This window comes from Citrus clementina, unplaced genomic scaffold (genome assembly GCF_000493195.1).
Source record: "Citrus clementina cultivar Clemenules unplaced genomic scaffold, Citrus_clementina_v1.0 scaffold_7, whole genome shotgun sequence".
Lineage (NCBI taxonomy): Eukaryota > Viridiplantae > Streptophyta > Magnoliopsida > Sapindales > Rutaceae > Citrus > Citrus x clementina.
Genome location: NW_006262075.1, coordinates 7,779,512 through 7,796,399, shown reverse-complemented (window position 1 = coordinate 7,796,399; position 16,888 = coordinate 7,779,512). Strand labels below are relative to the sequence as shown.

General features: G+C 33.8%; 4 protein-coding genes and 1 pseudogene across 4 annotated transcripts; all 5 read left to right on the top strand.

The window, feature by feature from the left end:
* Positions 1-775: 775 nt before the first annotated feature.
* On the top strand, positions 776-1,672 carry LOC18036920. The gene is made up of 3 exons (XM_006426714.1): positions 776-1,330; positions 1,413-1,502; positions 1,610-1,672. The coding sequence occupies exons 1-3, from the start codon at positions 776-778 to the stop codon at positions 1,670-1,672; spliced, it is 708 nt and encodes a 235-aa protein (XP_006426777.1).
* Positions 1,673-4,384: 2,712 nt separating this feature from the next.
* LOC18036925 (GDSL esterase/lipase 5) lies at positions 4,385-7,443 on the top strand. Its single transcript, XM_006426713.2, has 5 exons — positions 4,385-4,686; positions 4,846-4,976; positions 6,206-6,442; positions 6,561-6,816; positions 7,193-7,443. The coding sequence occupies exons 1-5, from the start codon at positions 4,404-4,406 to the stop codon at positions 7,441-7,443; spliced, it is 1,158 nt and encodes a 385-aa protein (XP_006426776.2). The 5' UTR covers positions 4,385-4,403.
* A 399-nt stretch (positions 7,444-7,842) lies between these two features.
* LOC18036924 lies at positions 7,843-9,193 on the top strand (annotated as a pseudogene).
* Positions 9,194-10,990: 1,797 nt separating this feature from the next.
* Positions 10,991-12,802, top strand: LOC18036919 (GDSL esterase/lipase 1). Its single transcript, XM_006426711.2, has 5 exons — positions 10,991-11,246; positions 11,354-11,475; positions 11,565-11,798; positions 12,198-12,453; positions 12,561-12,802. The coding sequence occupies exons 1-5, from the start codon at positions 10,991-10,993 to the stop codon at positions 12,800-12,802; spliced, it is 1,110 nt and encodes a 369-aa protein (XP_006426774.1).
* A 1,396-nt stretch (positions 12,803-14,198) lies between these two features.
* Positions 14,199-16,542, top strand: LOC18036877 (GDSL esterase/lipase 1). The gene is made up of 5 exons (XM_006426710.2): positions 14,199-14,573; positions 14,666-14,790; positions 15,279-15,506; positions 15,586-15,841; positions 16,123-16,542. Exons 1-5 carry the CDS (start codon positions 14,288-14,290, stop codon positions 16,365-16,367), a joined length of 1,140 nt encoding a protein of 379 aa, XP_006426773.1. The 5' UTR covers positions 14,199-14,287; the 3' UTR covers positions 16,368-16,542.
* The last annotated feature ends 346 nt before the right edge of the window (positions 16,543-16,888 follow it).

The window sequence follows — 16,888 nt, the reverse complement described above, 5'->3', positions numbered from 1 at the left end:
CATTGGCTGTTGCCACGTGCGAGTGTGGTCAGGCCGATACGTGTAATGGGCGTCCATGCGTCCATTCTAGGTATCTTTTACGGTTCTTGGGAGATGGCAACACCTAGGAAAATGAACCTCCTTGGCCTTGCACTAACTACCGCAAGCCGGGGGCGTAAATAATACTCAATTGAGGAGAATAGGCAAAAGAACAAGCAAAAAGGTAAAGGTTTACCCGCGTTGAGGGTCCTTCAGCTGTGGGGCAGCAATTCTTTAGCTAGTAGCAGAGGCCCCTTGCTGGGGGCTTTGTGTGACAACTGACCGACCATGGTTGCATCACATGTATTTCTGGCCAAGCTTAGTGTCAAGGCCTAGGAGGGGGACCTCTAAGTCTAAGAGCTCTCGATTCTTTCTTAATACGCCAAAAAAGTATCTATCACTAAGTTTTTTTTTACTACAGCAGAATGGTATCGTGACTGCTGTAACTAGTGATTTCTTCTTTTTTCTTAGGGCCGCAGATCTGTGTTATCTGATAATTAGATTTGGAGAAAGAGGAAATTTCTAACTCTTAACAAGAGGAATATAATCCATGTGAAGAAAGAAGTCATTCCTTTCTGCAGAAAGTTGCATTGAAAGGCATCAATGCCGGGTTTAAGAAAGGAATAAAAGAGACTACGGGGCAAAGGAAAACATCAAATTATTCCTGCTTCTTTCTGAAGCAGTTCCCTTAAATCTGCCAAAAGATATCATTAACAGTTAAATTATTACGGATAAAGCTCAAACATGAAGGCCATTCATGGGTGACACAAGACATGATTCAGATAATTTATGTAGCCCAAAAACCAGCCATGCATATTCTTTCAAGAGCTGCAGTTTGTTTATTTTCATTTTGTTTCTGTTTGTTGTCTCCATAGTGATATTGGTTACATCCATTGTCATTTTCATTGTTAAGGCTCAAAAGCCCGGTTTCTCTATTGAAACTTTAAGAGTGGTTTCTTTTGATCTCAACACGCTTTCAAATTCAACCCTGTTCGTTTCATCTGTTGTCTCTTTGATCCTAAATGCTCAAAATCCTAACAAGTTTGGAATCAAAATTAGCCCTGCAAGGCTCCACGTTTACATGGATGAACTTCCTGTAGGGGTAATAAGAGTACCAGGATTCAATCAACCAGCTCATAGTAAGAACATCAATGTGGCAACGCGCGTTTTGATCCACTGCATGAACGTTAACCAAGTGATGTCTGGGGATTTATCAGAGGATGACTCGATAAAAAATGTTGTTAAAGTCAAATTAGTGGGTGATATTGGCGTGAAGCTGCAGCTATTTCATATAACCATGCCGAAAATCAAGGTTGCTTTACTCTCATTCTTATCTGCAATAGATAGATGCCTATACTTCTTTTTAACTCTTCTACATCGTTCTTAATTTGCAGGTTCTCTTGGAGTGTTACTCAAATATTGACAACAAACAACTTGTATTCATAAGTGAAATTCACACCGCAAGAGCAGCTCGAATTCATAATGTACGTAAGTTCTGTTTCATTTCCTTTTCTTAATCTCTTGTTTCCCGAAACTGCTTGCCTACCTATGAATGATCATATCATAATTCAGAATTGCTTTTACTTTGCAGACATCTCTTCCAATTAATTCCAAATCCCTCTTCAACAAATGTGACACAGCTGTCTACATATGAGCAGAGTGATAATGATTTATGGGACTCTGTCTATTCAGCAAGGACTAATAATTTAAAGAGGGGCCCAAAAAAAAGGACCTATTTTACTTTTTATTTTTTATTTTTTATTTTTTATTTTTTATTTTTTATTTTTTATTTTTTATTTTTTTATTTTTTTGGCCAAATTAACCTGCTTGCCTAAACTTGTATGACCGTTCATCAGTGCTGGCCTTTCATCACCGTATGGCAGCAGCTGTGGTTAATTTGTCACTTTCATTGGCTTGATTTAACACCAGAGAATTTGAATTTTCCTTTTTGCCGCACTTCAATCTGCTAATTCACCACCAATTGGCCTTTGGTCTAATGAGAGAAACCTTACACTTACAATGTTGAGTGCAAGGGTTCAAGGTTTCCATAAGAGCATTATGGAGGTTAGTTTCAGTTCTTCCTCAATTATCAATTAATTGAGTGGAGACAGTCTCCCCCTTACGAAATGTGAGTGGAGCAGGCACCCCTCGAATATTAATGAGGATTTAAAATATCTGGGCATATACTTCAGTGTGTCAATGTATAATGGTGGTCCCAATTATATAGTATGATTGTAAATATTAATTATAATGTCTGATGTAATGTCAGTAATATCTATGTATAACAGACTTAAAAAAAAAAAATCTGTTAATTCACCTAACTGTGTCACCACAATGCTCTCTCTTCTTCCTCCACCGTCCTCTCTACTTTTACTGCAAATAAGATAAGGAAAAGTCATAAATATGGACAATGGTACCGGCATAACCTTTCAAATCAAATATAATTCACAAAGGTTTTGCCAAAATAGCTGTCAGACTCAAGTTGAGGATCACGTTACAAATGCCTAATTAGTAATTACACAAGATAATACCGCTCTTACCAAATGCAATTTTCACCCTTAAAATCCTAACATTGAATCTTATGCAGCCCCCAAATACACAAATCATGTTATAGAACCTACTTTTATATATGTGCTAATTTGATACGGCATATATGCTGCTAATGCTAAATTAATTTGGGAACCAACCAAGCAGAATCCTCACCAACACTTGAGATTTTTCATAGCTGGGCAAAAGAATAGCTAATAAATTAACAACCTTATAGCAAAGAATTTGATAAGTAGTAGAAAAATGAAAAGACTTAAGGTGATGCACATCAATCATATTTAAATTTTATGGTCTATCTTCCCCATCTTTTTACGGGTAGGGGCGGTGGTGATTATTGGTCTGAACACCTAATTGAAGGTGACATGAAAAGAATTAGTCCTTAAAACTCTTTGTAAGACTTGCTACCAACCAAAGCATAAAGCTAGTATCTTCGTACACACACTTATTACTTCTTTGGAGACACAATTAAATCACTGTAAAATCTTAACTGTCCATTAATGAATTAATTTTTAGCCGTGTTTAATGCTTTGGCGGTAAGCATCACTAGCCGGCCTTCGCAACCAAGTACTATAAATGATGCATAACGCACGCTAAGAGCATTGCATTGGCAATCCTGTCACAGAGACGACATTATTTATTTTCCATTATATGACATGACAGGCATTTTATGTATAAGTTAGTCCCATATCAAAGGATCTTCAAGTAAATTATTTATATACCGATTAAAATATTAATATAGTTGAATATATGTGGATTAGGGATATGTAGGGAACTGAAACTAATATGCATGGGATATTTTTTTCCATTTTAATCTAAGTCGGTCTACAATTTGGTTTATTTTATAAGAAAAATTAAAACCCTTTTGAATATGTCACTAAAACGATATGATTCTTCCTACGCCTTTCTTGAGAAAATTAAGGAAAAAAAAATACAAAGTCAATCACAGACTTTAATATTATATGCAAACTTTCTATCAATCGGCTGTTAAATTCAACCATACAGTTGTATATAATTACCAAATCAAATGTATATGCCGCTATAAAAATTACTTTTTCTGCCTTGCAGCTTTCACATTTTGAATCAGCTTGCAGTTCTTCGGATTCCAGAACTTTCAGCCGAATTTTTTAAATTACTTTTCTTATCTGTGTATATACTGTTTTTTTTTCTTTTTAGCCATATATTGACAAATGAAAATGTTCCAGAAAATCCGTCTATATCTGGCAACTTCATGTGATTGGACAAATTTTTGCATGTCTCAATAATAAACTATAGTTTTGATAATTTGCCAGCACATTCCAGGGCCCTTCATCTCTTGGTCAGACTTAATTTTAACACCTTGTTTAAATATGAATAAAATACTTAGGTCCTGTAATTTTAACACCTTATTTAAATCTAAATAAAAAAAATACCTACATTCTGTTTTGGTATTGAGATTAGTTAATTGTAACTTAAAATTTTTTTGTCAATACGAATTGTTGTGACTTGAAAATTAAGTTGATTTAATCCACCACTTGTATAATGAAAATTTTTTATAATATATTTATTATTTTATTAAAATTATTTTTTGAAAGTCATATTTATTAAACACCATTAACTTTTATTTTATAATTACAATTTTTTTCTCAAATACTTTATCTTGAAAGTTACAGTATATAAATATCAAATAAGATCTTAATATTGTCATACAAAAGCTTAATTAGTTATATATGTAGTTCAGTCAAACTCAAAAAGGAAAGAGAGACAGAGTTAGCACTTAATATGGGGCCATTTGCGCATTGCACGTTGTGTTGTGTGTAATGTGAACATATTGCCTGAAGAAATTAATTGACCCAGCAGTGATGGCAAGGCCAAGCTCTCTCTGCTCCTACTTCTTCACCATCGTAACCTTTCTTGTTGTAGTTCTCATTTCAACAACTTGCGAAGCTGATCAATCCAAGCTGCCAAAGAAGAAACTTGTAGCGAGCCTGTTCATCTTTGGCGACTCAATTTTGGATGCGGGGAACAACAATTACATCAACACAACAACTCTTGACCAAGCAAACTTTTGGCCTTATGGAGAAACCTTCTTCAAGTACCCCACCGGAAGATTTTCCGATGGCCGTTTGGTATCGGACTTCATGGGTGAGGTTTTGATTTTGCAAATCTTTTTGTTATGTCTTTATTTGTTGGTTGTACAATTTTTTTTTTTTTGGTTAACCAACTATTATTTAATAATGTAATGTAATGTAATCTTTCTTTTGTGCTATATCTTGTTGTCGTTTTTTTGAAAAATATTTTCAGCTGAATATGCTAACTTGCCATTGATCCCACCTTTTCTTCAACCGGGCATTATTAATCGTGGATACTACTACAGTGGGGTGAATTTCGCATCAGCTGGAGCAGGTGCTCTTGTTGAAACTTTTCAAGGAGATGTAAGTGTGTGTGCACATATGTATAGTTCACATTTTTGAAATGAAATTACTGTTGTTATCATTTGCATACTCACATGTACTCTAGCTTTCATACTAGGCATCTTGCAAGGGAATGTATACATTACGTGCATATACAGGGTAGAACTCATGTAACCTATTTGTTTGTTAATCCTTCAAAAAAATATTGGGTGCTCCAAGTGCATACTCTCCCATCTAGCTATTAGATTATTTTGTCGTGTGTATTTATTCTTACATGATTTTTTAAGAGTCATGTATGGTAAATTAATAATCTAATAAAAGAAGCTATCTACATTGATAGGACTTAAAACTTTCTTAAAAGCTTTACATAAATTTTACAAGAGGCATGAGACCTAACTTGCAATTTTGATTTGGTTTATCAAATTTCTTTGTATTTTTTTCCGGTTTTAATTTTTTTTTAATTGAACTAGAATACATCATGAACTAATTCTTAGGTTTAGGATGAGTCCGTTCAGTTAAAATGCTCACGTCTAGATAAATTCTAGTAAATAATCGATAGAGCTTGAAATTCAATGTTTCAAGTTAAGAATTTAGGTGAAAAATTCTAATTCAGTATAAACCGATTAATATGGGATGAAATTTTTTGGGATGAAATTTTATAACTCATGAGATGTAGTGAGAAATTTTATATCACCTTAGGATGAGAAACTTAATATTTTGTGACAATGACACAAGATAATATGGTCGACAAAAATATGAGTGATCAGTTATGAAATACAAGGCAATAGCTTACATATTCCTTCAAAAGACTCAGTTTAGTTGATGATACAAACAAAAACAAACACTGAGAATGTCAAGAATCAAGGAAAGAAAATAAATCTTTAAGAGCAATGCTACACATCCCAAATTTTTTATCTAAGCATCCTGTGATCCAAACAACTAATAGAAAGAGTAGAGAAAAAGTAAAATAAAAGAGCACGACTTTTGTGGTATATGTGGCAATTTTGTTGACCCAAATTCTGTGGGCTATATGTGAGCTTAGCCGGAGACATTGTTACTTTATTTTGGTTGGACGTGCCCAATATCTGGGTCCACAACTAGTCAACTACCACAGTTCATTCTTGATTAATCGATTTGTCATTACTTCAAATGAGGCCCAAATTCTTAATGGCATTCTAATCACCCTTTACATCTAATTTATCAAAAGTTAAACATCAAGTGATTTTTTGTTTTTTTAACTTTTTAACCAGGTGATTAGTCTCAAAACTCAACTTAGCTACTATAAGAAAGTAGAGAGTTGGTTGAGAGAAAAATTAGGCAATGATGAAGGCAGGATGAGAATTTCAAGAGGTGTCTATTTGTTTAGCATTGGAAGCAATGATTACTATGCTAAAATTCTCCTGACCAAGGGCTTCACTATACTAAACTCTTTCTCAGAGAGCAATCATGTTGGGATGGTGATTGGCAACCTAACAACAGTCATCAAAGTAAGTAATTTTGCTTTCGAATATATATTTTTAAAAAGACTAGATCTTTTGACAATGTAATCGAGTATGAAATCTGACTAATGTTTAAACTTATGCGTGTTATTATTGATTTTCTCAGGAAATTTATAAGACGGGTGGCAGGAAATTTGCATTCATGAATGTCCCTGACCTGGGTTGTCTTCCAGTAATGAGAATAATGAATACAGAAAAAAATGGTAGCTGCTTAGAAAAAGCTACATCGCTAGCAAAATTGCATAACGAAGCTCTTTCTAAGCAACTCTTTGATTTACAAAAACAGTTAAAAGGATTCAAGTATTCACTCTTTGACTTGAATAGCAGTCTAAGAAAAAGAATCAATCACCCCTTCAAATATGGTATGTCATTACACTTTCATTTGTTTATTTTATGTTATTTTATTTCTAATTTGTTTCTTGTAGTAGTAGCATGATTAAAATATAGCCAATATTTAATGTGAAGCCCTGCTTTTATTTATTTTACTCAAAAAAACCTCAAGTGTTTTGTTACTAACCTCCCAAGTTTTCGTTTTTTTAACTTGCAACTTATAATATATTATCTACAGTACATGAAAATTTGAGTGGTCAACAACATGTATAAAATTGTAAGTATAATATAAAATTTGGGGTTTTAGTCTTATAGATTGAGAGTTGGAGATGTTGTACCAAAAGTCATTTATTGTAGAAATGCCCTTCTTTTTATTTGAATGGAAAATTGGAAACTATGATAATGAAGGATTCAAGGAAGGAAAGGCGGCATGCTGTGGGACTGGACAATTTAGAGGGGTGCTTAGCTGCGGTGGGAAGAGGCCAGTGAAAGAATTTGAGCTATGTGAGAATCCAAATGAATACGTGTATTGGGACTCAATTCATCTAACTGAAATGGCTAACAAGCAATTGGCAAGGGAAATGTGGAATGGAGCAAGGAATTCTCACGTCATTGGGCCTTATAATCTCAAGAAACTATTCCAAATTCGTTATGTATAGAGACTATTTCACTTATATATAGGAAATCAAGTTGAATTTTACTCTGTTCTATTACATGCTTCTATTCTTTGGAAGACAGAATCAAATTCAATTGAAGCTGTTTTTTGAACTGTATTCATTAGCATCAGTAATTCTTATTTGTCAGGGCTCAATGTATCCAGTTGCTGTACACGTGCAAATTTTTCCATTTTCATGAGAGTACTTGGCCTGGCCGCCTTAGAAATTTTCTTGCAGTCTATAATTTTCCTGAAAAGAATGCACCAAGTCTTCTGTTTTAAGTCAAGCAGCCATCTGTTTGGAATTTGATTGACTACTTTAGAAATTCTTTCTTGTTAAACAGCAGTGCAAATTAAGTAGATGAGAAAGCAAGCATTAAACGAAAAAATTAATACCAGCAATATGACAAGATTAAGGCTCCTTGTGATCTGTTTCTTGGAAATTATATTCTCATGCCTTCTCATTACCGGCCACACTCGCTCGTCGCCGCCATTGCTGGAAAAACACGTGGCATTATTCATCTTCAGTGACTCACTATTTGATGCCGGAAATAATAACTACATTAATACCACTACCAATTTTCAGGCAAATTTCTTGCCTTATGGTGAAACCTTTTTCAAATATCCGACTGGCAGATTTTCTGATGGACGAATAATTCCAGATTTTATAGGTATGCAATATATATATATATATATACACACTCAAATCATTGGGACTGATCAGTAACTATTTTCTTTCAACTCTACTAATTCCAGCTGAGTTTTCAGGGTTACCATTGATTCCAACATTTTTGCCATCCACAAACCAAGAATTACACATGGGGTGAACTTTGCATCAAGCGGAGCCGATGCTCTGACTGAAACCCATCAAGGACTGGTTAGTGATCTTGTTGGTTAAGCATTGTTCAAAAAATTAGTGGAATTTATTTATCAACTTTTCTTAATTTTCTTTCCTCCCCATTTTCATTGTAGGTGATAGACCTTCAAACCCAGCTAAGTAATTTCAAGATAGTGGAGGAGCAACTAAAGAAGAAACCAGGTGATGCAGCAGCGAAAACACTGGCATCAAATGCTTTTTATTTAATTGATGGTGGAGGCAACGATTACTTTGTCGCTTTAACCACAAACTCAAGCGTGCTCCAGTCATTATACTCCAAGAAACAATATGTGGATATGGTCATAGGCAATCTAACGACTATAATCAAGGTAAGAAACCAAGCATGTTTCTATATATCTCCGAGTCATGTTGAGGTGTGAATGTGGAGTTTACAACACTGTAAACGATATTTATGGGGTTGTAAACAATGTTTTCAATGCTCTGAACTACTAAAAAGGATTTTTAAAGGAAAAATATGTATAATGATATGAGAAATATTGTGGGAAAATTTACATATCTAGTCATTTTCATAAAATCATTGTCAACACTGACCATGTTACAAAGTTTCTTACCATATTAGTCATATATACCTATTTTGGACTAAATGATCCTTAAAGCAATCAACACGGGCGGTAGCTCAATCGCTCACAACCAGCCAACGTGGCCATCGCCTGCAACCAATGCGAGTGATGGAACCAACACGATAGCAGCCATTGCCGCCACCAGCTAGTCAACACAGGCGATGACTACCATTGCCCGCAAGCAACACAAGTAGTGACTCCCATCGCCTGCAACAAATTTAGCTTTTTTAAAGGATAATCTAGTCCAAATTGAGTATAAGTTGTTAGTATGGTAATAAATTTTGTAACAGGGTTAGTTCTAAATAATAATTTTATAAAGGATTAAGGAAAGATATCGTGTAATGATGTGAGAAATATTGTATTAAAAGTGCAAATAAATTATTCATAAAAGGACCTTTGAGAGGAGAGAAATCAAGTGGTTGGGAAAGAACGAACAAAGACAATAAATAATATGGAAAAAAAAATTAAATTTCTGGCCATTACTATTATAAATGTTGAACAGACTATTAGATTTTCTATGGTAAAAAATAAATTAATAAACAAGGCTAAAATTAACTTTAAACTGCTAACTAAACCGCAGTTAAGTTAGTCATGAATTTAAATAAAACAAATTTTAAATTTAGATTTTAGAAGGACTTAAGTGATGTATTTTAAAAATTCTAATTTATGAGTTTCTTTCTACAAACAACAAGGACTCAAATAAAAATTGCTCCTTTGTTGGGGTGGGGTATTTGCACCCCACATCCAAAAAATAATAATTCAAAAAAGTTCACAGTATTTTTTGAAAAATATAAATTAACAATTTTTTTAATAATTAAATCATTATTTTATTTTTTTTCTTCTATTTTGGCTTATGACTTTTGACAATCTTTGAATTTTAAAATAGTTTTATTTGACTATTTTAGACCTAAAACGTAAATTGCCTCAAGAATCACGTGCTATTAAAGTATCCAGTAGTTTAGGTACTTAGAGGGTGTTTGTTTTTTAATTTAATGACTTAAAATGACTTGACTTAATTAATTAAGTTAAATAGAGGTGCTTATTTTATAACTTAATGGGTTTTTTTTTATAATTTTGACTTAATAAAATAAGCCAATTTTTTCAACATTTTACTGAATAGAAAATCTAAATAGGCCAACTAATTTCTAATGTAAAAAATATTCCTACTTTATAAATTACTTTTCATGTCTATTTCAAAACTGGCCCATAAACATTTACCTACTAATAATCTCATTTTATATTATGTACTATTATTGAGAATTTGTTATAAAATTTGCAAGATATGGTATTTTATATATTATAATTCCAAAATTATTATGTATTCTTATATATGTTAAAATATTATGGTATTCATGTTCTTTGGGATATATGTATTATTTATTTGACATTCAAGTTTAATAACGATACAAATGTAATAATATGTGTTTTTAGTTTTTTTTTAAGTTGAAAAAAAAACATTTTAATACTTATTTTCATAGATTCGGACAAAAAATAAATATATTATTCGTATTAAAACATCCACGTCTATTCAGAATTCAGATTAATTTAGGACTATTTAGATTTCAGATAATAAAAAAAGCGACCTTAGTTTTATCGCTATAATCGAACATTTTAAATGAAATCCATATAATTTACAATAGTCATATTTGTAAATGATGTAAATTTGACAACCCGATAAATATCATAGATATCTTGTAAAGAATATATTTTATTAATAGTAGGGATATATACCTACTTCCACTATTATTTTTGAAGAGATAATGATATATATCTACTCCTTACCTGAAGAATTTATTATTTGGAGTCCCTTGTGAAAGACTTTGACTTGGTGCAAGTACTCCATTCTTTTCCTGACAACAATGCATCAAGGAGTCAAGTCTCGACAACATAACACAGACGGAATGCAGATTGTAACTTGTAAGGCCAAAATCTCATACAATGTCCCAAGTCGACCCACTAGCTATTTTTGTCCACTCAAAAGTTCGACTCTGACTTCTTCTTCTTAAATAACAGCGAAAATCGAGTAGAGGAGAAAGCAAGCACTAACTGAAAGAGAAACAAAAAGTTAAAAAAAAAAAAAAAATACCAGCAACATGACAAGATTAAGGTTCCTTATGTTCGGTTTCTTGGTTATTATCTGCTCATGCCTTCTCGTGGCCGGCTCGTTGTCGTTGCCGGAAAAACACGTGGCATTATTCATCTTTGGTGACTCACTATTTGATGCGGGAAATAATAACTACATAAATACCACTACCGATTATCAGGCAAATTTCTTGCCGTATGGTCAAAACTTCTTCAAATATCCTACTGGCAGATTTTCTAATGGACGAATAATTCCAGATTTTATAGGTATGTAGTGAAACAAAATGTTACATTTATTATCTTATTTTATTTTATTATATCATGAATTTGAATAATAGCATCTGCGCCAACATTTTTAACTCTGCTAATTTCAGCTGAGTATGCAAAGTTACCATTGATTCCAACATTTTTACCATCCATCAACCAAGAATTTACATCCGGGGTGAACTTTGCATCAGGCGGAGCCGGTGCTTTGACCGAAACTCATCAAGGATTGGTATGTGATCTTGTTGATTAAGCTTCAAAAAATTAGTAGAATTTAGTTATCGTCTTTTCTTAATTTTTTTTCTCTCAATTAAATTGTAGGCGATAAGTCTTAAAACACAGGTAAGTAATTTCAAGATTGTGGAGGCGCAACTGAAGCAGAAACTAGGTGATGCAGCAGCCAAAACTTTGGTATCAAATGCTGTTTATTTACTCGACGGGGGAGCGAATGATTACATTGTCGCTTTAACCACAAACTCAAGTGTTCTTCGATCCATCTACTCTAAGAAACAATATGTGGATATGGTCATAGGCAACCTAACGACTATAGTCAAAGTAAGAAAATTAAGTATATCATGTATCATCGGGTTTGAGCATCTGTAACCTATAAAGTGAGAATATGAACTATGAACATTTTCCATGACCCTGTATAGGAAATTTAACACAATTCAAATTCAGACCTCACTCATACACACACACACATATATATATATAGAGAGAGAGAGAGTACTGATTGAGAATCCTGAATTTTATTAAAATCTGAAAAAGCCATTAAGTCATATAGTTTAATAATGTTTGTTTATAAAATTATTCTTTAATTAAGTTATTGTGATAAAGTCAGGACTATGACAAATAAAGACACACACACACATATAGTGTATTCTATCATGTAGTGTATAAATTAATCAAAACTTTTTTTCTTTTTTATTTTAATAATTTGTTTTAATCTGTCAGGAAATATATAAGAAAGGAGGAAGGAAATTTGGGATTCTAAATTTGGGGCCTATGGGTTGTGTTCCAGCAATGAAAGAACTTGTGCCAAGTTTTTCAGGTTCCTGCCTAGAGGATGGTGTAGAGCTGCCTAAATTACATAATAAAGCGCTCTCTAAAGCTCTCGTGCAGCTGGAAAGCCAACTGAAAGGAATTGTTTATGCAAATCACGATTCCTACAATTCTATATTGAACAGAATCAACAATCCTTCAAAATATGGTATCTCATGTGATCTTCGATCTTGTTAGGACTCGTTGTTAATTTGTGAGCTTGTTTAATTTTATTTAGAATTTGCAAGTAATTCATTTCTGATAATGTGATGGTAGGATTTAAGGAGGCCACGGCATGTTGTGGCACTGGTCCGTTTAGAGGATTATCGAGTTGTGGAGGGAAGAGAGGAATAAAAGAGTACGAAATTTGTGACGATCCTGACGAATATGTGTTCTTTGACTCCCTACATCTATCTGAAAAAGCCAACAAACAAATTGCAAAATTAATTTGGAGCGGGACCCCAGATGTCACAAGGCCTTACAATCTGAAGACACTATTTGAGCTTACGTATAGCTGAATAAAGAATTTAAATAGATGGTGGTAAGAATTGTGATGTCAAATCTCACATGAATAAATAAGTGGTTTTGGTTTCATGAATAAATTCATTTGCAGCATCGAATTTTGTACGAGCTAATTTTAATTTGTCTAATAAAAGAAGGGTGTTACAAGGAGTTTGGAGGGCTCTTTTAGAATGGATAAAGAAGTTATCCATTACCGGACTCCCAGAGCATAGGTAGCGAAAACTAGAGGTTTAATGATTCACCCGAATAATTATTCTTTATGAACCCAGCAGTTAATTCAATTCAACAGCAATTTTTGACCTCCCAAAGAAAAACTAACAAAACAGATTTCAGTCCACTCCATAAAATATCTTTTATGTGCCCGACCTATCAGTTTACACTCTGTGTGCGAAAATAGAAATCTTAGCAGCCAAGTCCGGCCCGGACAAGATGAGGCTGAGCTTTTGAGGGCCTTGCTTGCCAAAAAAGGGCACGGCCTGGCTTGGCCAAACGCACAACCCAGTTCATGCCGGCCCAGCCCATTTGCCAACTCTCGACCGAGTTCCTTGTTCTTTGCAGATTTATGTAATGCAGCCCATTTGCCATGTGGAAGCGCAGGCCATTATTGGCTTCAATGTGATATACAAAATTATGCCAACTTTAAAAAAAAAAAAAATGAAGATCCTTTTCTTGTCCACAACTTTCTATCTGGTGACAAGGTTCCACCTGGTGGTGTGATGTGAGAAATTTTCTCTCATCAACAGCCCCTTGACATGATAACATCAATCAGAATCGTTCATCTAAAAGATAAAATCTTTTGATTGATATGTATTTAGCATTGATAAAAACTCCGCTGATCAAAAACAGGCTTCTTTAATTATTGCGCGAGCTCTTTTTTTTTTTAAAAAAAAAAAACCGATTACATGTTACTGTTATTTCAGTAGGTTAATATATTAATATTTATAATTAAATATATATGACTGAAACTTATATTTAAATTTACAAAGTACATACTTAAATAAATAATTTTCGCAAACAAAAAATATATTCGTTCTACTTACATTTCGCAACAAAAAAACATCTATAAATTAATTTTACATAATAATAATTATTATTAATTTTAAAAAAATTAGATTCATAAAAACTCGAACAACCACCCTCATAATTATATTAACTTTTGAGTGTATTAAAGCGAAGTGGCATTTGGCGAGCTCTTAATATTCTCGTCGATATAAAAACACATACGACCCTCAGTTGCTTCCATTGCTTTAGTAAGCTGGCAACTGTCGATTCGATGCAGCATAATTCAAAGCGACAGAAGAAACCGCCAGCAGCCAGCAGGCTTCAAACAATGTGCTGGCAAGCGTCATATCAATTATACATAACACGAATGGCCCACCTCCAGAGTATTTCTGGGATATTCCCAGACTTTCTTTTTTACTTAAAAAAGTGTGCTACTCATTCACTCAATTCGACCGGAATATGAAAACATCAAGTGAAATATGTATTTTTCCAAAGCAAAATTGAAGTTGTTTATCTTGTTCTTTGTTACTTATTCAAGTAACCTTCTCATCATCTCAATCAACTGCCAAGATGATCATATATTATCGTTGTCCAGAAGACAAGTTGCTTTATTCATCTTTGGAGATTCAGTCTTTGATGCTGGAATTAACAATTATATCAACACCACTACCGACTATCAGGCAAATTTCTGGCCGTATGGTGAATCCTTCTTCGATTATCCAACTGGGAGATTTTCTGATGGCCGTCTGATTCCTGATTTTATTGGTATATATGCATGCATATGAGATGATATATCTACAGTGGTAGTTAATCAAGCTATATGCTCTCTAATAACACTCTTCTCACTCTTTTTACAGCTGAGTATGCAGAGTTACCGTTTATTCCAACATTTTTACCATACCACAACCATGATCAGTTTACTTACGGTGTGAACTTTGCATCTGGGGGAGCTGGTGCTTTAGTCGAAACTCATCAAGGATTTGTATGCCACCTCTCTTCTTTCTCTTGCTAATTATATGTTCGGGGCTTGTTTCAATTTTCATGCTGACTGGTGGATTCGTAGTTATTAGATGATAAAATGTGCATTCTCGTCTGTTAGTAGATAATAATATATTATTATCGGTAGAATGAACACACACTTGACAGAAGATTGAAAAATTCTAAAAAGGTAAGCACTAAGCACAAAACAGTAGCCCTGGATCTAAATTCTTTTGATAACTACTTATTTGATGAATGCTAGTGTAGTGGGTCCAGAAAAACAACCCAAAGCATCTATGTCTGGTAAAATAATTTAACAACAGTGAACATTTGACACATATCTTATTTCAAAAAGAAAAAAAGGAAAAACGAAATAGACTCTTGCTGTAGCTGCACTGTTTGTAAGTTGTAACTCCTCTGTTTTTGTTCAGAATTCTTAGTAAATACCCTCTTTTACTCGTACACAAATTTATAATTGCTGTATAATTGCAGGTCATAGACCTTGAGACTCAGCTGAGTTATTTCAAGATTGTGGAGAAGCTGTTGAAGCAGAAACTAGGAGACGAAGAAGCCGAAACATTGTTATCGGAAGCTGTTTACTTATTTGGCGTTGGAGGAAATGACTACTTTAACCTCTTCACCTCAAACTCAAGTGATCTTCACTTCTCAAAGAAAGAATTTGTGGGGATGGTGATTGGCAACCTGACAAATACAATCAAAGTAATAGCATCTCATGTGATATTAGTTATTATAGCTATTTCTAATTATTTTTATTGATTTTTTTTCCCTTCGTTGTCAGGAAATATTTATGAGAGGAGGAAGGAAATTTGCGTTTGCAAATTTGTGTCCTTTGGGTTGTTTACCTGCCATGAAAGTGCTTTTCCCCGGAAGCACTAGTCCCTGTGTGGAGGATGCTCAAGAGTTTGTACAATTACACAACAAAGCACTTTCTGAACTCCTTCAGGAGCTTGAAGGCGAATTAAAAGGATTCAAATATGCTTATCACGATTTCTTCACTTCTATATCTCAGAGGTTCAACAATCCTTCAAAATATGGTATGCCCTGTAGTCTTAAAAGCTTTGAAGTTATTACCCAGTTTTTGTTATGTACTTTTCAAAATTACCCAAAACATCAATGTCGGTTCTTTTATAGCGATTAAATCCAAATTTTTAAGGAAAATAATAATATTTTTGAATAAATCCAAACAAACGTGACCAACTGCGTAATTAGCTCGAATCTTAATATTAGCAGCATTTATCGATGATTTAGTATCGAAAAAGTACAGAACACTTTTCTATTGAGAGATTAACACAATTTTATAATTTTGTTGGTGAAGGTTTTAAGGAAGTCACTGCTTGCTGTGGCAGCGGTCCATATGGAGGACTGTCAAGCTGTGGGGGTAAGAGAGCAATAAAAGAATATGAATTATGTGACAATCCAAACGAATATTTGTTCTTTGACTCATCTCATTCCTCTGAAAAGGCCTACAAGCAAATTGCAGAATTAATGTGGAATGGAACTCCAGATGTCACAGGGCCATACAATTTGAAGATGCTATTTGAGCACAGCACCTGTATATAGCTAGTGCATATCCGTAATGGATTTTGTTTGTGTGATTGCCAAGAGATTAAGATGTGGATATGTTCAATCTCCTTCATTGATCAAATTTATATTAGTAAACAAGCATCTTGCTAGATTTAATATTGATTCTTTGTCAAACAAGTTATCTTTTGTGAAGTTAATTTTAGAGATCTAATATACGAATTTTTCTGAGAAAAACTGCATTTAATTACTTCTTCTTCAAGCAAAGAGCCCCCAAAAATGACAGTGAAAATTAAGAAGAGGAGAGGAGCATTAACTGACGCTATGTGGTTGTCACATAATATACCAACAAGACAACATTAGGGTCCATCTGTTTCTTGGTTCTTTTCTCAAGCTTTCTTATTACCGGCCACTGTCACCGGTCGTTGTTGCCGGGAAAACATGTAGAATTATTGTTCTTTGGTGATTCTTTTTTTTTTTTTTAATGCTGGAAACAATAACTATATAAATACCACTACCAACAATCAGGCAAATTTCTTGCCGTATGGTGAAACCTTCTT

What these genes read in the sequence shown, in the direction of transcription:
- LOC18036920 (XM_006426714.1), top strand. Translation starts at nt 776, where the DNA reads ATGGGTGACACAAGACATGATTCAGATAATTTATGTAGCCCAAAAACC. An exon ending in TAACCATGCCGAAAATCAAG is followed by an intron (nt 1,331 to 1,412) that starts GTTGCTTTACTC and finishes CTTAATTTGCAG; the next exon opens with GTTCTCTTGGAGTGTTACTC. An exon ending in GAGCAGCTCGAATTCATAAT is followed by an intron (nt 1,503 to 1,609) that starts GTACGTAAGTTC and finishes TTTACTTTGCAG; the next exon opens with ACATCTCTTCCAATTAATTC.
- LOC18036925 (XM_006426713.2), top strand. Translation starts at nt 4,404, where the DNA reads ATGGCAAGGCCAAGCTCTCTCTGCTCCTACTTCTTCACCATCGTAACC. An exon ending in TTTGGTATCGGACTTCATGG is followed by an intron (nt 4,687 to 4,845) that starts GTGAGGTTTTGA and finishes AAATATTTTCAG; the next exon opens with CTGAATATGCTAACTTGCCA. An exon ending in ACCTAACAACAGTCATCAAA is followed by an intron (nt 6,443 to 6,560) that starts GTAAGTAATTTT and finishes TGATTTTCTCAG; the next exon opens with GAAATTTATAAGACGGGTGG.
- LOC18036919 (XM_006426711.2), top strand. Translation starts at nt 10,991, where the DNA reads ATGACAAGATTAAGGTTCCTTATGTTCGGTTTCTTGGTTATTATCTGC. An exon ending in CCGAAACTCATCAAGGATTG is followed by an intron (nt 11,476 to 11,564) that starts GTATGTGATCTT and finishes ATTAAATTGTAG; the next exon opens with GCGATAAGTCTTAAAACACA. An exon ending in ACCTAACGACTATAGTCAAA is followed by an intron (nt 11,799 to 12,197) that starts GTAAGAAAATTA and finishes TTAATCTGTCAG; the next exon opens with GAAATATATAAGAAAGGAGG.
- LOC18036877 (XM_006426710.2), top strand. Translation starts at nt 14,288, where the DNA reads ATGTATTTTTCCAAAGCAAAATTGAAGTTGTTTATCTTGTTCTTTGTT. An exon ending in TCTGATTCCTGATTTTATTG is followed by an intron (nt 14,574 to 14,665) that starts GTATATATGCAT and finishes CTCTTTTTACAG; the next exon opens with CTGAGTATGCAGAGTTACCG. An exon ending in TCGAAACTCATCAAGGATTT is followed by an intron (nt 14,791 to 15,278) that starts GTATGCCACCTC and finishes GTATAATTGCAG; the next exon opens with GTCATAGACCTTGAGACTCA.